This window comes from Canis lupus, chromosome 20 (assembly GCF_003254725.2).
Source record: "Canis lupus dingo isolate Sandy chromosome 20, ASM325472v2, whole genome shotgun sequence".
NCBI lineage: Eukaryota > Metazoa > Chordata > Mammalia > Carnivora > Canidae > Canis > Canis lupus.
This window is the reverse complement of record NC_064262.1, coordinates 52536615-52559499: the sequence shown is the minus strand read 5'-3', so window position 1 is coordinate 52559499 and position 22885 is coordinate 52536615. Positions and strand designations below refer to the sequence as shown.

Sequence of the window (22885 nt, the reverse complement as noted above, 5' to 3'; positions counted from 1 at the left end):
TGGGGTTTCCATCAACAAGAGGACTGAATCTCCAAAGCAAGTGTTAATAGGAATTTCACCGCGTGGCTGGGGGGCCAACGTGCAGATCCACACGGACCCGAGGGTCTCCTTTCGGGGAGCCCATCCGCGGGGGTCCCTCCTGGTGGAACGCCGCATCCTGGTGCCCTGCCTCCCTCCCTCCCTTCACTGGCACCTGGCACAGGGACGGGACCCCCACTTACCCAAGCTGTGTCCCCGTTCCCACCGGGCTGGGTGCTGGCTGTGGCCCCCCCTTCTGTGAGACCGTCATGCCGACATTCCTGGACAGGGCGGAGCTGCCATCGGACACGAGGGTGGCCCTCGGGTGCTCCTTTAGGGACGCTGCGACAGAGGCAAACACAGAGTTGGTGCTGAGAAAGTGGGCAGGGTAGCGGAGGTGGCCCGGCCGGAAGCCCCGTTCCGACTGCGGCCGCAGCACGGAGAGAATCTTGGTGGTCAGCAGCTCGTTATCTAGAAAGACATTCTCGCTCCATTTCCGAGGAAAAGAGCTGTAGAAAGACAGCTCGGGGCGGCCGTGGAGCGCGCTGTCTCTGTCACTGCTTTTGGAATGCGTGTTCCCCATGTTCACGGTCGGGGCTCCGAGACCCAGCGCCGTGCGAGGCCGGGCTGTGCTGTTTTTATACCTCCATGTGATCCTTCTAGAAATGTAAAGCTGCGTCTTCTCCTACTGTATTGGCTGAGACAGCGGGTCTGGAGGGCAGGAAATTGGTCCCCACTGTGACCATTTAGTTGGAAATCGCACAGTATCTTCTCCTTTGGTAAAATAACGGCAAAAAAATCCCGACACCCCTCCCACCTTGGCAGGGGGTAAAAAAGCAGAGAGTAGTTTAGAATCACTGTAAATAATCTAAGATCACTAAATAGGGAGCTCTGCGCTTGGTGCGGCTCGTGCCGACATCACACACATGCATGACTTTTTTTTTATTTATTTTTTTTGACTTTTTTTTTAATATATAGATTTTTTTTTCTTTATTAGGGAGAGAAGGAGAGAGAACAAGACAGGGGCAGAGGGAGAGGGAGAAGCAGACTCCCCACTGAGCACGGAGCCTGATGTGGGGCTCGATCCTGGGACCCCAAGACCACGACCTGCGCTGAAGGCAGATGTCTAACTAACTGAGCCACCGAGGCGGCCCCACGTGGCTATAATGAACCTGAGGTCAGATATCAGGATGACTCTGGGACCTAGAGACCCCAGGGCATGGTGTGAAGCCATGCAAGCCCCTGATCATAAGTACCCTAACAAAATTTGAGCTCCACAGTAAACAAGAGGTGATGATCCTTCCTTCCTCCCTCCCTCTCTCCCTCTCTCCCTCCCTCCCTCTCTCCCTCCCTCCCTCCCCCCCCTCTCTCTCTCTCTCTCTCTCTTTCTTTCTTTCTTTCTTTCTTTCTTTCTTTCTTTCTTTTTCTTTTTAAAGATTTTATTTATTTATTCATGAGACACACACACACAGAGAGGTAGAGACACAGGCAGAGGGAGAAGCAGGCTCCATGCAGGGAGCCGGATGTGGGACTTGATCCTGGGACTGCAGGATGACGTCCCGGGCCTAAGGGAGGCACCCAACCGCTGAGCCACCCAGGTGTCCCCCGATCCTTTCTTTTTTTTTTTAATTTTTTTTTTATTTATTTTTGATAGTCAGAGAGAGAGAGAGGCAGAGACATAGGCAGAGGGAGAAGCAGGCTCCATGCACCGGGAGCCCGACATGGGATTCGATCCCGGGTCTCCAGGATCGCACCCTGGGCCAAAGGCAGGCGCTAAACTGCTGCGCCACCCAGGGATCCCCCCGCCCCCACCCCGATCCTTTCTTATACAAGGATTGTAAACCAGCCTAGCATACAACGGGGGCTCCAAAGGGTTCTTGATACTCCTCTGCTCATTAAGGTAGGAACCGGATAGCGTGTACTCTCTGATCACCTTTCCCACTGACAGGAAAGATGGAACTCAGAAGAGTCAAACTATCACCCTCTCCAATTTGACAAATCGAGTCTGGCTGAGATGGGCTCCTGGGCTCATTCATTCTTGGGGTCAAAAGCGCTATGCCAGGCAAGGATTTCAGCATTAGGAAGAAATCTGTCCACTAGTCTTTCCCCCCTGGCTCCTGGGTCCCCAATGCACCCACCCATGGGTTTCTGTCACACAGGTAAAGTAGTGGCATGCAGACCATGACCCCTGGGGTGGGTTAGTGACCAGCAGTAGAGGAAAATGTACTTATCTCAAGGGCTTTTCTGAGGAGTGGGATTCAATATTCTGAGAGTTTGAATTTAGGTGGAAATTCAGGCGGTGCCTGGGTGGCTCAGGTTAAGTATCTGCCTTCAGCTCTGGTCTTGATCCCAGGGTCCTGGTAACAAGCCCTGAATTGGGCTCCCTGCTCAGTGGGAAGTCTGCTTCTCCCTCTCCCTCTGTTTGCTCTCTCAAATAAATAAATAAAATCTTAAAAAAATTTTTTGAAGACTTTATTTATCTGTTAGAGAGAGAGAGAGAGAGAGAGAGAGAGGGAGGGAGGGAGGTAGAGACAGCACAAGCAGAGTTTGGAAAAGCAGGCTCCATGCAGGGAGCCTGACGTGGGACTTGATCCCGGGACTCCAGGACCACGCCCTGGGCTGAAGGCAGGTGCTAAACCGCTAAGCCACCCAGGGATCCCCTAAAAAAAATTTAAGTGGGAAATTCAGGGTGATCGCAAATGTGCAGGTGGGTATGTGTCAGAAAGGAAATTTCTGGTCAAGGAGTAATGAACAAAGCTTATCAACTGAGACTTAACCACTAAGCAGTGTGACACCATATGCCACACAGAGCACATATCCACAGCCATTCATTAGCATGGCTCCATGTGATGTGGCGATGGTGATACCTGGTCAGTGACTTCAAAGGTCCTGGCATCAGTAAGTGGCTAACAATTACTATGATCACAGAGACAAAGGTGATGAGGGTATCATTCATGGATGAACACCCATTCATAAAGGTAAAAGTCATAAGTTGAGGCTTCCATGGTCCAGGGTAGGCATTTCCTGCCATTTCTACACCACTTTAAACCCCACCTAGGCAATTATGACCTGAATGTACAAATATGAAACAACCTCTAAAATGAATCCTTCACCTGGCTGACAGACTGTTTCCTATGACCCAAGATCTTGCCTGAAGTCCGACGGGTTCTGCTTTAATCACATAGTCCACAGGAGAAAATGCCACCATCAACATCCCTTGGGAATCACCATTCCCAAAGAATTTTAATAAATGATAGGGCACACTAAATCTATGGTGTCTTAAATCTTCCCTTGATCCTTGAGAAGATACTTTGAGGTACTCATGTCTAAGGGTCACGATTAAGGGACACCAGGTGCCACTGCACTCGAAGGGGGGCACAAGGGACAGAATTTCAGCAGAAAGAATGAATGACAGCAGCGGTTTAGCTCCGCCTTCAGCCCAGAGAATGATCCTAGAGACCAAGAATCGAGTCCCACGTTGGGCTCCCTGCATGGATCCCGCTTCTCCCTCTGCCTGTGTCTCTGCCTCTCTCTCGGTGTCTCTCATGAATAAATAAGTAAAATCTTAAAAAAAAAAAAAAGAATGAATGAATGGTAAGCTGGCTCCCCTCTAATATATGCCAGTAATTTACTTATTCTGATCATTTTGTGTTCCGCCAGTAGAATGGAGGACAATGCCTGCCATGAAACAGGGCAAGAAATCATTGTTTTATGGCATCTTATTCAGCTATACAAAAGAAGGAAATCCTGACGCCTGCTACCACGTGGACAAACCTTGAGGATATTGTGCTAAGCAAAATAACCCAGACACAAAAGGACAAATACTGTACATATCCACTTAGATGAGGTCCCTCCCCCTAGGAGTCCCATCCACAGGTACAGAGAGTAGATGGTGGGAACCAAGGACCAGGGAGCAGGTGGGAGTGTCAGAGTTTTCTGGGACAGTCTCCATCTGGGGAGATGGAAAGTTCTAGAGACGGATGGTGGGGATGGTGGTACACTGATGCGAATACACCTAATGCCACTGGACTGTACTCTGAAAAAAAGAAAACATTGTTTCTTTGGGAACAGTTCTGCATCTTGACTGGTGTTGGCTACTCAGATTTATATATACTGAGGATAGCATTTCATGGAACCAGGGGCGCTGGGGTGGCTTAGTCGGTTAAGCATCTGACCTCAGCTCAGGTCATGATCTCAGGGTCCTGGGATCGAGCTCTGCCTTGGGCTCACTGCTCTTCAGAGAGTCTGCTTGTCCCTCTGCCCCTCCCCCCAGCTCGTGTGCTTCCTCTCTCTCAAATAAATAAAAATCTTAAGAAAAAATTAATTAATTAATTAATTAATTAATTATTCATGAGAGACAGAGAGAGAGAGAGGCAGAGACACAGACAGAGGAGAAGCAGGCTCCATGCAGGAAGCCCAATGTGGGACTCCAGGATTACACCCTGGGCCGAAGGCAGGTGCCAAACCGCTGAGCCACCCAGGCATCCCCAGAAAAAATTTTTTTTTTTCCCCAGAAAATTTTTTTAATAGAACTATATACTCCCTTCTCCCCACTAGAGAATGCAATTAACAACTGGCAAAACCCAAACAGGGTTTGTCCCTGAGTTAACAATATTCTACCAATGTCAGTGTCCTAGCTTTGACCGGGGATTACCATTGGTTATTGGTTAGTTTATCATCACTGAGGGATGCTCCACCAAGTGTATCTGGGACCCTCTGTGCTATTTTTGCAACTTCTTGTGAATCTTAAATGATGTCAAAACAAAATGTTGCAACTGATTCTCATTATTCACTATACCAATGGGTTCTTTTTAAAATTTTAAATATTTTATTTATTCATTCATGAGAGACACAGGCAGAGGAAGAAGCAGGCTCCCTCTGGGGAGCCCGATGCAGAACTCGATCCCAGGACCCCGGGATCATGACCTGAGCCAAAGGCAGATGCTCAACCATTGAACCATTCAGGTGCCCTGTCACTGTACCGATGTTCTATAAAGTTACAGTGGGCACTGAAGAAGTGGTACTGAATCACTGCTCACAGGGGAGATGCAAAGTTGGGCTCCTGGGAGTGTCTGCCTACACTTCCATCAACCCATCAATACGTAACCATGTTTTATGCGTGTTTTTCTTGAAAGACACCTTATTTAATATATACTATTGATTTATTACCGCTGAGCTCACGGTCACTAGGACTACAATTCATGCCTGAATGGAGCCTATCTAACACATGGATTTTCTCCATCCGAGGCATCACAGCCTTCTTGCACTTAGTAAAGCCAGACAGTACTTCAGCACAATGCTTGGGGGCCATGGGAAGCAGCCACATCAGCAACAGAGAGCATAAAAATGAAAGAGCATGGCATTAACCACACTGCAAAAAGGACACTTGTTTACAGTACAAGTTGGAAGGCAGGGGGTCACCTTGTTCTATCTCAGCCTGCAACACACATGTTAGGTGACTCATATTTTTCACTGTACATGCCTGCACACAACTGTGAAGGCCCTACAGGCATGGCTTTGGGGGTTACAAATAAATTATAGCAAGTAGGTAAGCCTGCAAATACGGAATCTGTGAATAAGGGAAAACTGCCGGCATACAAGAAAGTTGTCGGATGAGAAATTATTGTGATGTTTTAGAACACCCTTGTTTACTCAAATGCATACGGTATTTCTTTGGAACACTGATACTCTTTGTATTTCTTTATGACTTATATTACATACCTATGCCTAAAAAGTATCCGAGTTGCGGGGACTTATTACAGGAAAACATAATGCTGTATATTGGCAGCAATATGGCCCAACGGGGATAAATCACTTTTCCCCTGGAGGGTCTAACTACCACTGCCCCTCTCAAACTATTTGAGACTTTTATTTTTATTTTTAAAGATTTAATTTATTTATTCATGAGAGAAAAAGAGAGAGAGGCAGACACAGGCAGAGGGAGAAGCAGGCTCCCTGTGGGGAGCCCAATGCGGGACTTGATCCCAGGACCCCAGGATCACACCCTGAACTGAAGGCAGATGCTCAAACAATGAGCCACCCAGGTACCCCACTACTTGAGACTTTTATTTTTTATTTTATTTTTTAAAATTTTTATTTATTTATGATAGTCACACACAGAGAGAGAGAGAGAGGCAGAGACATAGGCAGAAGGAGAAGCAGGCTCCATGCACCGGGAGCCCGACGTGGGATTCGATCCCGGGTCTCCAGGATCGCGCCCTGGGCCAAAGGCAGGCGCCAAACCGCTGCGCCACCCAGGGATCCCATACTTGAGACTTTTATTTTTTTATTTATTTATTTATTTTTTTTACTTGAGACTTTTAAAAGATGGGTTGGACAATCACTAATCGAATCTTTCTGTAATATGTGCAGCCACGGAAATAACTGCCCGATCAGGACACAAGCTGGTGACTCTGCCACAGACCAGCCATTTTCAACCATGTTTCTTCTTAGTCTGTATTTTCGATGATCTGACATCTGGGGACTTGTTGCCCTTCTCAGGGCCAGTGGATTCCTAGAGCTAGTCCACGATTCGCTTGTAAGAGCACCCTTTTTTTTTTTATTAATTTTATTTACTTATTTATTTGAGAGCAAGAGCAAGAGCAGGGGTGGGGGTAGGGGCAGGGGTAGGGGCAGAAGGAGAAGCAGACTCCCTGCAGAGCAGGGAGCCCAACATGGGACTTGATCCCAGGACTTTGGGAAGGCAGACACTTAACCAACTGAACCACCGAGGCACCCTGCAAGAACACTTTTCATACACAAACCCACCAATCCAGAGCCCACACTCTGAACCCCTCCTCTGTGGGGCTCTCGCATTCAGGACCACTGTCCTGCCCTGATCACCCCCAGGGGCAGGCACCAGACCACTAGAGACCACCCCTAAGCCCCAGAGCCTGCTGAAATTTTTCAAACTAGTCAGTCCTAAACCTGTTTACTCTGCCCTACCCACTCTTCCCCATAGAAACCACAGTAAAGGGGATCCCTGGGTGGCTCAGCGGTTTGGTGCTTGCCTTTGGCCCAGGGCGTGATCCTGGGTCCCGGGATCGAGTCCCACGTTGGGCTCCTGGCATGGAGCCTTCTTCTCCCTCCTCCTGTCTCTGCCCCTCCCCCTCTATCATAAATAAATAAATAAATCTTAAAAGAAAAAAAAAAGAAACCACAGTAAAGGTTCTTGCCCACGCTTTCCCTTCATGCCCTCTGGCTCCTGACTGACCCTGGGGCAGCTCCCTGTGGCCCTCCGTGACTGTAAGGGGTGACGTAGGGGGACTGTCAGTACAAACTTTTCTCCTGGCAGTCATTTCCATACCTGCATGGCTTACCATACCGGCTAGAACAAATCCTGGAGACCCTCAAACATCCCTTGGCAGCAGTTTTCTTACATCTAGACACGTGGAAATTGTGGGACTGCTGGTGGAAATGCACAGTGGTGTAGCACTTTGAAAAACTGGTGGTTCTTCAAATAGCTAAACACAGAGCTTACCCTACACTCCAGTCATTCCACTTCTGGGTATATGCCCAAGTGAAGCGATAAGGTATAGCCACACAAATATTTGTACATAAATGTTCACAGTAGCATCATTCACAACAGCCCAAAGTGGAAATGACCCCAGTGTCCATCAACTGATGGAGGGATAAACACAACGTGGTCCATTCATACAGTGGAATATTATTCAGCAGTAAAAGGAATGGAGCACTGATTCATGATAGAATGTGGATGGATCTGGAAAATACACCGAGTGAAGGAGGTCAGACACAAAAAGATCTTATGTTGTAGGAGTCCGTCTCTAGGAAATGTGCAGAACCAGCAAATGCACAGAGATAGAAGGTAGATAGATTAACAGTTGTGCAGGACTTGGGGGAGAATGAAGGGTGACTGCTAATGGGTATAAGGTTTCTCTTGGGGGTTCTAATGTTGATTGTGGTGACTGCAGCTCTACCAAAAGCCAATGAATTGTACACTTAAATGGGGGAATCATATGGTATGTGAGTTGCATCTCCGTAAAAGCTATCAAACAAACCAATAAACTCCTTGAGATAGAGCCATTTTTCTGCAGAACACAGCGTGAGTTTGTCCTTCTGCCCTGGGCTCTGAGAGAGACAGGAACATGCATCCATCCTGTTATCAGGCTTGCCGAGACCAGACAGCCGTGGCGGGACAGATGGGCAGTGGTGGGGTGCTGGGATCCGGGCCATGGCGTGGAGCTCGGCACACGGCTGCCTAGCACTGTCTGCGTGGCCATGAAAGCTGCTTCAGAGCCTAATTAGCACTGTCTGCACACTGCTGCGAGGGGCATCGATTGGCGTGCACCGGGCCTGCTGCAGAGACTGTATGCCACAGAGCCATTTCTACGATGGGACCCAGGCAAGGGGTAGGGACAAAAATAAGAAGCAAGCAGAGAAAAATGGAAAAAGTTCTTTGCCCAGAGGGAAAAAACACAGGCTGTTCTCAGCAACACAGACAGCAGCATGTTCTCTTGATTATTCTTTAAAACCTGTTTTGTCAGGGCACCTGGGTGGCTCAGTGGTGGAGCGTCTGCCTTTAGCTTGGGTCATGATTCTGCAGTCCTGGGATCGAGTCCCCCATTGGGCTCCCTACAAGGAGCCTGCTTCTCCCTCTGCCCCTATGTCTCTGCCTCTCTCTCTCTCTCTGTCTCTCATGAATAAATAAATAAATAAATCTTTAAAAACAAAACAAAACAAACACTTTATTGTCAGGGCACCTGGGTGGCTCAGTTGGTTAAGCATCAGACCCTTGATTTTGGCTCAGGTCATGATCTCCAGGTTGTGGGATCAAGTCCCGTGTAGGGCTCCATGCTCAGGATGGAATCCACTTGGGATTCTTCTCTCTCTCTCTCTCCCTCTGCCCCTCACACACACCTGGGGCACTCTCTCAGAACATCAATCAATCAATCTTATGCACCTGGGGCGCTCTCTCTAAACATCAATCTTATTTTTTTTAATGTTTTATTTATTTATTTATTTATTTATTTATTTATTTATTTAATTTTTGATAGTCACATAGAGAGAGAGAGAGGCACAGACATAGGCAGAGGGAGAAGCAGGCTCCATGCACCGGGAGCCCGACGTGGGATTCGATCCCGTGTCTCCAGGATCGCGCCCTGGGCCAAAGGCAGGCGCTAAACCGCTGCGCCACCCAGGGATCCCTAAACATCAATCTTAAACAAACAAAAAAAACCCCACACACTATATTGTTAAAAAAAAGCTAACCATCACCAGAGCTTTCAGAGTCATGATCACAGATCACCATGACAAATGGAATAATGAAAAAGCTTAAGGTAGTGTGAGAATTATCAACATGTGAGAGACACAAAGGGAGGAAAAATGGGTTGGACAGACTTGTTTGATGAAGGCTTGCCACAACTCTTCAATTTGTTAAAAAACGCTGTATCTGCAAAGTGCAATACAACGAGGTATTCCCATACTTGACATGAACATTGGACCCCACACTGTGAAGTTCAGGTGCAGAGGGGCTAACTTCCAGGATAGTTTTACTCCCAGCAGGACCCTGGCCTCTTGTAGGTCCTGCAGGCCACAGACTTTTCCCTGATACACAAGCACACAATCCATTAGTTCTGGTAGGAAGCCTAAGGGCTCACAAGGAAAGTTCATTAACAAGACTTCATAGTTACAAACCCCCTGAAAGTCATTTATCGAGGAAGCCCAATGTGACATACCCAGCGACCACCTTAATTGGTTTTCAATTGTCCTTTATAATCTAGAAGCATGCTTATTTCTAACAATAGCGACTTTCTGGCAAGATTTTATATTCTCAATGGCAGATTCCTCCAGCTGCTCGATGGGGAAGCAACTGGGAACATCTTTTGAAGGCAGCTGGGCCCTGGCACAGAAGTCTCCTCCCAATTTTCTGCAAAGGGCCACACAAAGGGGCCAGCCAAGTGGCAGCTTTAGGCGGGAACAGCCTTCCCCAGCTGCGCAGCAGTTTCAAAAGCTTGGCTTCAAAATAATTGCTACTTTTCTCATATTTACTGAGGTCCTGTGTCCCTGTCCCTGCCCCTATTCTTTGTCTCAGTGAAGACTTTCCTTTCAGGCTGAGATTGCCACCTGTCTCTGGAGAGTTCTAGCAAGCACGCGCTTCAGGCGAGTGTTCGAGAGACAATTAAGAAAATCTGAGACAAAATGAAGTCTTCAGTTCACAGTTCCTGGCTTTTCAGCCACCTGAGAATAGACTAAATCGATGCCAAGACAACTCATCGATTTCTCTGCCCTGCTTCATTTTGGCGTTACACAAGCCAAGATGGTAAAAAGAAGAATAAAACCACAGAAGACAAAGAAACAAAACACAACAAAAAAACCTTAACCCTGTGCCTCAGGGGACAAGGGCAGCAGGGTGTGTGTGTGTGGGGGGGGGGGGGGGGAGCATCTTGGGGCTTAGAAGTTAAGTGTGAGCTATAAAGAATTCTCTTCCTAAACCTATTACCCAATAAAAATCATTCACAAGCCTTCTATTACCAAATTACGTCAAACCTAGCAAACACCATTAAAAAAAAAAGTGCTTATCTTCTTGACTATATGTGTAGAAAACTTAAAAATCACAAAAAAGCATAAAAGTAGAAATAATCCATAATGCTGCCATCCACAGTTAATTAACTGCTTGTATAAATGGTTTCGTAAATGGAGAAATAATGTTTAATAGTGAGTGATCCTAAGATCTGGGTTCAAAAAAATCCCTTCCATACAGCAAAAAAGAATCATGTTCACAGCATTTATGTATTTTTTGCACGAATACCAGGCAGGGTGGTGAGGGACACGTGAGTTATGCTGTCGAGTGATACACCTGTCAATTATGTCACTGCAAAATATTCTGTATTACTATTCTATGGATAGTTCTGGAAGTTAAAAATAGAAAAGACAGGGCACCTGGGTGGCTCAGCAGTTGAGCGTCTGCCTTCAGCTCAGGGCATGATCCCGGAGTCCTGGGATGGAGTCCCACATTGGGCTCCCGGCAGGGAGCCTGCTTCTCCCTCTGCCTGTGTCTCTGCCTCTCTCTGTGTGTCTCTCATGAATAAATAAATAAAATCTTAAAAAAAAAAATATATAGAAAGGACAAGAACGCCTACATGTCTAAGAATAAAAATGAACCGCAACCTGAACCTTCACTTTTCTCAAACATGAGCTTAAAGTGGACCAGACTGAAATGAAACATGTAACATTAAAAAATGTTTCACAGGTAATAAAGGATACAATCTTCAGGAACTGGGGCTTGGTTCATGAAGAGTTCTTTGATAAGACACTGAAAGTCTGATCCACAAAGGACAAAAAAAAAAAAAAAAAAAGCCCCACAACTCTGAATTGACTTCATCATAATTGGAAACTTTTGCTCCTTATGAGGACGGTGGGGGTAGAGGGGGTATCTGCAAGCCGCCTATGTGACAAAGGATTAGCATGTAGAATATGTAACAAGTTCTCAAAGCTCTATCGTAAAAACACAACCCATTTAGAAAATTAGCAAAAGAGATGAAGATGCATTTCCCACAAAGAAAATATACAGATGGTCAAAAAGGCGCATGAGAAGGCACTCTGCTCATGAGCCACGAGAGAAATGCAAATAAAACCACCATGAGATGGGCGAAGACAAGAAAGAGTGACAGCTCTAAAACCGGCGGGGTGTGGAGAAGCCAGGTCACTCACACGCTGCCATCGGGAATGGAAAATTAGTGCCACCAGACTGGTTGGTGGGGCAATTTGTAGAGAAAACACAGTAACTGCACCCCTGGGTATTTATTTCAGAGGAACACAAAGCATATGGCCAGACACACAGAAACCTGTATGTGTGACCGTCTGTGGCAGCTTTATTCAGGAGGAGCCCCAAACCGGAAACAACAACCCAGATGTCCTGAGGGGCCAATGGCCAGGCGGACTGTGGTCTGTGCAGACCACAGAATCCTGCTCGGCCACAAAAGCACCCCCTCTTTTAAAAAATATTTTATTTATTTATTCATGAGAGACACGGAGAGAGAGGCAGAGACATAGGCAGAGGGAGAAGCAGGCTCCTTGCAAGGAGCCCGATGAGGGACTCGATCCCAGGATCCTGGGATCATGCCCTGAGCCAAAGGCAAGACACTCAACCGCTGAGCCACCCAGATGGACCTCCTGGGTGCCATCCGAGAGAAAAAAAGCCAAACTCAAAAGGACACTGTACTATTTCACTTCTATCACACCCTTGAAATGACAGAGTTCCAGAGATGGAAACAGATTAGTGGCTGCTGGGGTCAAGAGTGGTGGATCCAAGTGCAGGGGATGATTTTCATGGCGTTGGAACAGGCCCTGGATCTCAGGGACAGTGGTCACGGGAGTCTACACGGGTGATCAAATGTCACAGGACTGGATGCACTCCCTGTCCGATGCAATTTTCTGTTTTGCTGTCCTATATACTCACCCAGAAGGGAACCACGGGGGAAGCTGGGTGAAGGGTTTGTGTGACTTCTGCAATTTACTGGGAGTCCACAGTGATTTCACAAGGAAAAGTCTGAAACGCACAAAAACGACACCAACAAAAAAATAACCCCAAAACAACACTCATGACCAAGGTCTTGGTTGGCGTGGGCTGAGATAACAAAGGACCACAGACTGGGGGCGCTTAACAACAGACATTTATTTCTCAGTTTGGGAGGCTGGGAAGTCCAAGATCAAGGCGCTGGTAGCCTCGGTCCTGGGTGAGGGCTCTGTCCTGGGTGAGGGCTCTCTGGCTTGCAGCCAGCCAGCCAGCCGAGGTCTCCCTGTGTGCTCAAGGAGGAGAGACAGAGCAAGCCCTCTGGCTTTCCTCTTACAAGGGCACTCATCCTGGGGGCCCACTCTCATGACCTCATCTAAATCCAATTACCTCCCAAAGGCCCCACCTCCAAATACCATCATACTGTGGGCTAGAGATTCCACACAGGCATTCGGAGAGGGGAGACACAATTCAGCCCCTAAGACCCATCAAATGAATAAAAACCACATTTCCTAAGAATGCATTCACATAAAGAACTCTTGTTGCTTCCTGGATGCCTCAGGACGAATAAGCAGCTGCCTCTTCCTTCCTTCCTCTTGACCTCTCAGAGGGAAGACCAAAGGGCATGCATAGCCTCCTCTCAGAAAGGATTACTGGAAGAAGGTGCCCGACACTACACAACCAAGACTCCAGAAAGCAGTTCTGACGGCCAAGGAGGCAGCTCTGGATCAGTTCTCTCTAAGAAGGTAGCCTTCAGAACATTCCGAGAGGGTTACCCTGGAAATGAGACCGGTCCGAGGACCTCACAGCAAGTTAACTTCACTTGGGGATACAAACAGGACTGTGAGGAGTATAAACCTTGATGAGAAAACATGAGAAGGTAAACCTGGTTCTCTGAGCAGCAACCCCTCCAGGGGACCACCGTGTAGAACAAAACAGGCAAATATGAGGATCTTGAGGGATGACCCTGGTTGAGTTACCGGGTGGCCCTGGGCTCAGCTCAGTAGGCTCGAAACCTAGGATGTTGGTCTGGGCTATCACGTTCTGTCCCTTCCTGCTGGCGCAGGACACTTGTGTCCCTGGGATCCCTGGGTCTTTAATAACAGGTTGCTCCTTGTGAAGCTGAGGGTCTTTCCTGGAACTAAGGGGACGGAGTATTGTTGGGTTTATTTTCCTTCCTTCCTTCCTTCCTTCCCTCCCTCCCTCCCTTCCTTCCTTCCTTCCATTATTACTTTGTATCCTGGTAAAATAAATGTATAGAATAATTAATCTCTTCCACCATTCAAAAGTGTACAATTCAGCAGCATTCAATACACTCACAATGTGTGTAACCAACACCATCTCTACCCAAAACCTTTTTCATCATCCCCAACAAAAACTTTGTACTCATTAAACAAAAACAACACCCCCACCCCCACCCCCAGTCCCGGCCCCCACCACTTCTAGTTTCTCTGAGGCTTTTGCTCGAGGTGCCTTACCTAAGTGGAATCACACAGTATTTGTCTTTCTGTGCCTGGCTTATTTCACTTAGCATGATGTTTTCAAGGTTCATCCATTTTTTTTTTTAAAGATTTTATTTATTTATTCATGAGAGACACACACAGAGAAAGAGAGAGGCAGAGACACAGGCAGAGGGAGAAGCAGGCCCCATGCAGGGAGCCTGGTGTGGGACCTGATCCCGGGACCCCAGGATCACACCCTGGGCTGAAGGCAGCACTAAACCTCTGAGCCACCAGGGCTGCCCAAGGTTCATCCATGTTATGGATTGAATGTTTGGTGTTTGTGTCTCCCCAAAACTTGTATGTTGGGGCCCTAACCCCCAGAGTGGCTGTCTTTGGAGACAGGGTCTCCGAGAAGTCATTAAAGTTAAATGAGAACATCAGGTGGGGGGCCCTGATCTCACAGGATCAGTGTCCTTATATTAGAAGAGACGCCAGAAGGGCACTTGGGTGGCTCAGTCTGTTAAGTGTCTGCTTTTGGCTCAGGTCATGATCTCAGGGTCCTGGATCAAGTCCCGCATCAGGCTCCCTGCTCAGCAGGGAGTCTGCTTCTCTCTCAAATAATTAAAATAAAATCTTTAAAAAAGGAGAGAGAAAGAGAGACACCAGAGAGCCAGATGCCTCCCTCCTCCTGCCCCATCTTTCTGCATAAAGAAGAGGGCTCTCACCAGAAACCGAATTTGCTGGCATCTTAAATTTGAACTGCTGGCCGCCGGGCTTGTGAGAAATAAATTTCTGTTATTTCCATACCTCCAGCATTTCTGTGGGGAAGGGTCAGAGAAATATGCTTAGCAGGGCAGGCAGGAAGGTAAAAGGACAGAGAGGGGGACACGGAGCTAATCTTGCCTTCTCAGTGCTGGGCACACAGCAGCCGCTGAACACAAACTGCACAAATTAAAGTCACCAGGTCAGAAGTTTGACTCAGACATGAAGACAGTTTGGGGTGAGACTGTCTGAGCCCATATGGAGCAACTCTGGGGAGCCGGGGGAGGGGAGGACAGAAGTGACAAAGGTGGCAGGAGGGCAAAGTGATTGTGGTTTGAGAAAGGAGAAAGGAAATTCATCTTAAAAACTCAGGGATAGGGATGCCTGGGTGGCTCAGCAATTGAGCGTCTGCCTTTGGCCCAGGGCACGATCCTGGAGACCCGGGATCGAATCCCACGTCGGGCTCCCTGCATGGAGCCTGCTTCTCCCTCTGCCTGTGTCTCTGCCTCTCTCTCTCTCTCTCTCTCTCTGTGACCATCATAAATAAATAAAATTAAAAAAAAAAAAACAAACTCAGGGATAGGGACACCTGGGTGGCTCAGCGGTTGAGCGTCTGCCTTTGACTCAGGGTGTGATCCTGGATCCTCCCTGCATGGATCCTTCTTCTCCCTCTGCCTGTGTCTCTACTTCTCCATCTCTCTGTATCTCTCATGAATAAATAAATAAATAAATAAATAAATAAATAAATAAATAAATAAATAAATAAAATCTTTAAAACAAAAACAAAAACCTCAGGGATAGGAGCACCTGGGTGGCTCAGTGGTTGAGCATCTGCCAATTTGAAGGAGCTCCTTTAAAACGAGGTTTGGAAATAAAGACAGGGAGGTGAGTTAACCTAAAACTAACCTGACAGGCTACAATGAAGAAACTGTCAAGAGACTCAGCAAAGATGGGTGGGTGGGGGGAGATCCCCAACAGTGGCACAGGTGAGATAATCCAGGCAGTTTGCTGAGTGCCTGCCCCAGGCTCAGTAAATCTGCAGTGTGGTGCATGCAGGGCTGGGTCATCTTAGACCTCATCCACATCAGTGTGATAACAAGAGTCGGGAGGGCCAAACTGCTGGCCAGCCAAGCCTGCCCTGGCATTCATCTCAGGCCGAGGCTGAGTTCAGCGAGTAGATGGTTCACTGGGACACCAGCTGGGATGGCACCTGGAAAGCTGTATTCTGACAGGTACCACGGAGGGTCAGATGCAGGTGGGCCAAACACAGGCCATGGCAGAACACGCCGGGAGGGTTGATAGAACAATCAAGGGATCTCAGCCATATGTGAGAGGAAGAGTGTCAGAATGGGGGACACTGGCCAGAGAAAAGGAACACAAGGATAGTTCCCCCCCCCTTTTTTTTTTTTAAAGGATGGTCCTCTTAAGGGCTGGCCTGCTGGCAGGCGTGGAAACAGACTCTCCTTCTGAGGCTCACAGCACATGCGGTGAGGTTGGCGCATATGAGGAATTCCTAGTTTTAAGAATTAAAAAGTGGGCTCTTGGGTGGCTCAGTGGTTGGGCATCTGCCCTTGACTCAGGTTGTGATCCTGGGGTCCTGGGATCGAGTCCCACATCAGGCTCTGGATGGGGAGCCTGCTTCTCCCTCTGCCTGTGTCTCTGTCTCTCTCTGTGTCTCTCATGAATAAATAAAATCTAAAATAATAATAATAAGAAGAAGAAGAATTAAAAAGCAACCACCCAGTATTTCACAAATCAGAAAGAACCACCACTCCTGTTATAGAACATTTCGTTCCATTCTTATTTCTATTAATTCCATTTATGGGGAACTGCTGCTAATAATCAACCATTTATAACTTACAAAAATTTGCACAGTTCGACCTAATGCCAGAGTGAGCTCCAATTGAAGATACAATTTTGCATTCTGCCTTTCTGCTGAAGACTGTGTCATAAGCATTCATTCCACTGTACTGTACAAGAGATTTCAGGAACCTTCGACAATTTCTTTCTTCCAGAAATCTTTTGCAATGGCTGTGAAACTGCTTATTAAACAGAAATGTTCCTCCAATCGAGTGGTTCCAATGGCTTCACAGAGTTATAATAAAGCCAATGGAACTAGAGGGTATGATGCTGAGGGAAATAAGTCAGAGAAAGACAAAAACTGTATGATCTCACTCCTATGTGGAATTTAAGAAACAAAACAGATGAACAAAACAAAGGAAAAATAGAAGAAGATAAAAACAGAGAAGGAGGCAAATCACAAGAGATGGTGAACTCTAAGGAAACACACTGAGGCTTGTTGGAGGGGAAGCTGGGTGCGGGGATGGGGTGACTGGGTGATGGGCATTAGGAGGGCACGTGGTGTAATGAGCACTGGGTGTTACAGGCAACTGATGAAATCACTAAATTCTACCCGAGGGGTGGCTCAGATGGTTAAGGATCTACCTATGGCTCAGGTCATCATTCCAGGGTTCAGGGATCCAGCCCCGCATCAGACTCCCTGCTCAGTGGGGAGTCTGCTTCTCACCCTCCCTCTGCTGCTCCCCCTGGCTTGTGCTCTCTCGCTCTAACAAATAAATAAAATATTTTAAGAAAATTAAAAAGAAAAATAAATAAATTCTAGCCTGAAACTAATACTACACTATACGGCAACTAACCTGGATTAAACTGGGGGGTGGTGGTGGTGGGGGGTTGGCGGCTAGGTTTGCACTCTGCAAGCGGGCTCAAGAGTGCAGCCTCTCAGATCCTTCAGGATGCACTGGACAGGGTTCTTCTGAGCACTCCTGGTACCCTGGGGACAGAAGGCCCTCCCTCAAGGCCCTCCTCCCCCACCAGGGAATGAGGCCTAGAGGCTCACTTCCCAGTAGAGGCCCCTCCCCATGCTCTTCTGGGAATCGCCTTCATCTTCATAGGACCTTCCCTCCATGCGTCAGCTCCTGATGGGTGGCACCCACAGCACAGCCTTCTGTGGCACCCCAAGGTCCAATGGGTCACTGGCCTTGCCTTCTGTCTACTTCATGGGCCTCACGCCTGTTCCCTGACGGGTCAGCCTAAGCTGCAACCTCCTTGGAGCTAGGGGTTGGGGGGAGCACCCGTGCCCTCCCATCCCACTACCTTGCTGCCCTGTGTCTCACCACATACCAGTTAGTACTTCCAGAGCTTTGGCTCTGACTCCCTGTTCTAGTCATGCACCATTTGCACTCTGCACCCCAGCCACACTGACATGCAGCACCAGGAGCCTCCTAGTCATGGGTGCCTTGGCTCGGGCACCCCTTTGCCCGGCAAGCCTTGCGGCCTGGCCAGAGTCCCTCTGGGTTGCCCTTCCTGCTTCCCACCCCCACAGCCTAGGCCTCCCTGCACCCTTCCTTTACCTTCATGCACACTACTGGTTAGGGCTTTTATCATACTGCCTCATGCTCCACCGAACCTTGACCTCTAGGAGGGCAAGGGGCAGGTGTCACTTGACATCTCTGGATGTCAGCACTGCTTTGATCTACGCACTGGGCCAGCCCACTCCCAGCATGGGTACAAAGACCTCGTCTCCATCAGGTGGAGAGGTTGGGAAGATACCCAAGGGTGAGGCCTACTATTTCACCTTAGAGGCAATCTGCTGGGATGCCTGGGTGGTTCAGTGGTTGAGCACCTGCCTTTGGCTCAGGTCATGATCCTGGGGTTCTAGGATCTACCACATCTGGCTCTCCACAGGAGACTGCTTCTCCCTCTGTGTCTCTCATGAATAAATAAATGAAATCTTAAAAAAAAAAAAAAAGGCAACCTGCTGCTTTCAGGGCTATTATTTCTGGTGGGATTTTTGAAAAAGCTCCACATTAACAGGCTGTGTGGTTACTGGATTCTGCTTGAAGGTGTTGGAAGGACATGGTCAGGAAGTGAGTGACTATTTATCGCCATGGCTCATGCCTTAATGAACTCCTCTGCCCCCAAAGCTTCGTGCACTTCTTCACCCTCAGATATGCTGTCAGCTGATCTAGCTCCTGCCTCTACAGCACTGGCCTCTGGGCCGCATGCTCTGCAGTTGACCTTTCCCAGCCCACTCTTCTCTTTGAGTCTCTGTGGGAGTCTTGCTACCCTGGCTGACTTCACAAGGACAGCCCTCCTCCTTCTGATGCTCAGAGCATCCCCATCCCCAGGAAACACACATGCAAGCCTGCCCTTGGCCCCAGCATGTGGGCTTTCCTGACAGGTTTTCATGCTTTGTGTTTGCAGGAAGGCCAGAGCTACATTATTTGCCCTGAGTCAAGGTTAGAGGCCTCGTGGCCTCCAGTTTGTCAAGGGAAAAACAGGGGAGGGGCCATTGGTATTCTCATCTCTAAGCCCCAAGAGCAGGACCTGAGCTCCTCAGCCTCCTCCAGCCTCAGAATTCTGAGTTGCCTTCCTCTGAAATGCAGAAGGCTCTTGAGATCCTTCCAACACTGCAAGGTGACCCATGATAAAAAAAAAAAAAGAGTTGTGCTAGCACAGTAAGAAAAACTGTAGGATCCAGGAGCACCTGGGTGGCTCAGTCAGTTAAGCATCTGCTTTTGGCTCAGGTCAGGATCCCGGGGTCCTGGAATCAAGCCCCGAGTCAGGCTCCCTTCTCAACAGGGAGTCTGCTTCTCCTCCGCTTGTGTGCTATTTCTGTTTCTCTCTCAAATAAAAGAAAAAACAAACAAAACAAAACAAAACACTGCAGGGTCCATGGTGAGAAACCACAAGTCTCCCATGAAATCCATTTGGAGCTGCTTTTCCTTCTGGAATGTCTGAGTCTAGGATGCTCCGCAGTACAACACATACATGTTGCTTACTGGAAATATTAACACAAGATCTTAGTCCTGGCAAGGGTGGCCCATTCCGTTCTAGCTCTCCCTGAAGCAGCCTAGCATCATTTCCGTGACAGGTGTAGAAAAACATCACTCTGATTTTGCACAAGAGGGAAAATGAGGCCGAGAGGGGACAGGTAGGCAGAGAACTAAGTCTCAGTATCCAAACAACCAGAAGTCGGGGAAGTACCCGCTATACTACCGAGGGGATGAATCCTCCTTGTCCTCAATAAACCTTAACTTCAAAGGGCTTTTTTTGGGGGAGGGGGTGCGCTAGCTTTCTCTATTGATAAATAAGGCATTTCTCCAAAGTAATGTCTAATACCAAGATGGCATTTCTCTAAGTCGTCCTTTTTAAATAAAGATAAGAACTAATGAAGGCTAAATTGCGACAGTGAGTCATCTTAGGGGAAGGGGAAAAAAGCGAACAAAGGAGAACATTCTTGGGCATAAATCCAGTCGGCTGTGTGTTACTGTCCCAAAGTATAGAATGTGGTATGAACTCTTCACCTGCAGAGATTCATTCCTGGCTGATGAGAAATGGTCCTCACCAAACACTGACAAGGGCACATGAGAAAACATCACCTATGCCACTGTTACCTGGACTCGATCCCTCTTAATTAATAGTACAAGCGTAAACATGAATGTAAAAAAAAGTTACAACTAAAACGAATCAATATTCTCTCTGTCATTCACAAGGGTCTCTCTGTACCCCGATCTGTATCTGCAGGGTGTTCACATTCTTTTTCTTTTTTTTTTTAAGGTTTTATTTATTTATTTGAGAGAGTGCGCATGCACGAGCATGAAGCCCAACGTGGGGTTCGATCCCAGGACCCTGAGATCATGACGTGAGCCGAAGGCAGACGCTTCACCAGCTGAGCCACCCAGGCGCCCTTCACGTTCATTAACCACAGTGGACACATACATGTTTCACGTTCTCTCATTGCTCTGCTCTTTGTAAGCTCCACTTTAATTACTTTTCTGAATTACTTCTCTGTTGTAATTGTTCTGTCTGTTGTTAGACATTCGACTCACTCTAATTTCAGACAAGAGCCTCAAGGAGACAGCGTTCTGGAGGCAAAGGTCAGATGTTTTATGATGTTAGATTGATATTACCAAACTGCTTTCCCAAAGGACTGCACCACCCAGGACACCCTTGCAGGACAGTAAGGATAAAGACAGAGAATCCACGAAGGTGACACGACAGAAGGATGGCCTCATTTTAGCTGGGTGGGATCATGGGTGTTCCTTCTCATTTCTCTAGTCTCTAAATTTTCTGCAATGCTTATATGACTTTTATAATTAAAAACAAGAAAGGTGAGCATGAGGAGGAAGCTGGGTGCAGGGCCTATTTGTAGGAACTCTCTGCACAATCTCTTTAGAACTTTTCCATAAATCTAAAATTATTTCAAAATACAAGTTTGAGAAAAAAGCTCAAAGCAGATGGTGATAATTTCTGATGCCACCCCAAATCAGCACTGCGCCGGGTTTTGCATGGCCTGCTCCTGTTAGGTTATGTAAGATCCACGGCTTGGGTTTCTTCCCCAAAGCGTGGGGTTGCAGAATTAGGGGCATTCCAGTACATGACTGTTCTCTTCCAAAACAGAGGGGGTCAGGAAGAGTGGGGGTCTGAATCTGGACTCTGTCATGGGCTGCTACTACCTCGGCGATCTTGGCTAACTACGTAGTCTCCCTGAGATTGTTTCGTCATCTATGTGGAACAGTAAATGCAGTCCACCTCATGGGGCTTTGGGGAGGATCCAGTGAGGAAATAAATCTACGCACAGATGTAGGAACAGGGCAAGAGGCCAACTGGTTGGCTTCCTCATGCCTGCCCCTAATATCCAAGCACCTCATTAAAGAAAGACTGACATTTTCCTGCACATAGACAAGACCGTGGGAGTGGGGTCAATACCAGAATACACAAAATCTTGTGTATTGGAAGTGGGTAAACTGGGGCTTAGCTCCTCCCATTGAGCCCTGCACTGTCCAGGCGGTCACAGCCTTTGAAAGGGCTAGGTTTCCCCCAAAATAATAATGATAAAAGTTTGCAAGTTTGTTTTAAAAGCATAAAAATACCTCTTCCCACGGGAATAATGGTGTCTGAGTAAGGCAGATCCCCAACCCTGACAAGCCCAGGTGATCAAGAAGGTGACATGTTGACATGTTAGCAAACAAGTAATGGGAGCTGGGAGTGTTCCAGAGGGGAAGATGAGTCATTCTTCCTGGTGGGGGGAGGAGGAAGGTTATGGGGTCACCTGCACTGGGTCTTGAAGGATGAGTAGGAGATCTTTAGGAGGAAAGAAGGAAGGGGGAAGGCCATTCCAGGGGAGGGTGGTGAGGGGTCTGGTGGGGATCCGTGTGGGGTGGGCAGGCAGGGGGCATGGGAACAGGGAGGGGAGGAGTGTGGCCAGAGATGAGGATCAAAATGCAGGCTGGTTATCTTGGAAAAAAGGAAAAAAGAAGAAAAAAAAAAAAAAGGCAGGCTGGGCTGGGAGTGTGTGGTGTCACGTGCCACTCTAGGGCACTCTGACTTCCTGATGGGGAATCATAGGGGATTTCAAGTGAAGGCCAAGCAGGATGAGACCCATGCTCCTAGAGAGAATGGTGATGGCATGGGTGAGCAAGCAGAGGAGGCAGAGGGATGACAGAGGGAGGGAACCAGTTCAGCGGTCTGCATGCCAGTGACGATGTCCTGAATGCTGGCAGGGAGTGGCCACAGAAGAATGGGAAGATTGAGACACTGGTTTGGGCCACTGGGTGGTACTCCCAGGGGGTGGGACTGGAGGAAGCCAGGGAGAGGGCACAGTGGCACGAGGAGCACGGGGGTTCTCACCGTGGACCCCGCCAGTTCAAGATGTCACCAGGACGTCAGGACAGAAGTCCTAAAGGCAGCTGAAAATACAGGGTAACAGTGAAACCTGGGACTATCTACCTGGGGGCAATCCATGTGTAGAAACAGCTGGACTATTCAAGGGAAATAAGATGCGAGTAGTTGAAGACTGTGATTCTGAAGAACAATATTTAGTCCAAACAGGGTTTTGCTATGAGTGGTCTGCTCTTCATCCTGGGTGAACAGGTACATTATTTTTAAAAAAGACTTTATTTATTTTGGAGGGAGGCGAGGGAGAGAGAGAATCTTAGGTAGACTCCCCCTGCCAGCTCCCCAGCACAGAGCCTGACGTGGGGCTTGATCCCACAACCCCGATTATGGCCTGAGCTAAAATCAAGAGTCAGATGCTTGGGGTGCCTGTGTGGCGCAGACGGTCAAGCATCTGCCTTTGGCTCAGATCATGCTCCCAAGGTCCTGGGATCAAGCCCTGCATTAGGCTTCCTGCTCAAGACAGGGGGTCTACTTCTTCTTCTCCCCACTT

At 47.9% G+C, this 22885-nt stretch overlaps 1 protein-coding gene and 2 long non-coding RNA genes across 6 annotated transcripts in view; 2 read left to right on the top strand and 1 right to left on the bottom strand.

The window, feature by feature from the left end:
- The window catches only part of ARHGEF18 (Rho/Rac guanine nucleotide exchange factor 18), an 85844-nt gene that overhangs the window by 19863 nt on the left and 43096 nt on the right, over positions 1–22885 (bottom strand). For all 4 annotated transcript variants that reach the window (XM_025457374.3, XM_025457373.3, XM_025457375.3 and 1 more), the window contains one exon: positions 222–360. In XM_025457374.3, the coding sequence (XP_025313159.3) occupies positions 222–360 (139 nt within the window). The remainder of the gene's footprint in view (positions 1–221; positions 361–22885) is intronic.
- Positions 13196–21082, top strand: LOC118351698 (uncharacterized). Its single transcript, XR_004807565.2, has 3 exons — positions 13196–13370; positions 20275–20468; positions 20558–21082. It is a non-coding gene; the product is annotated as an uncharacterized LOC118351698 (long non-coding RNA).
- Positions 16459–17178, top strand: LOC125753144 (uncharacterized). Its single transcript, XR_007404255.1, has 2 exons — positions 16459–16769; positions 16816–17178. It is a non-coding gene; the product is annotated as an uncharacterized LOC125753144 (long non-coding RNA).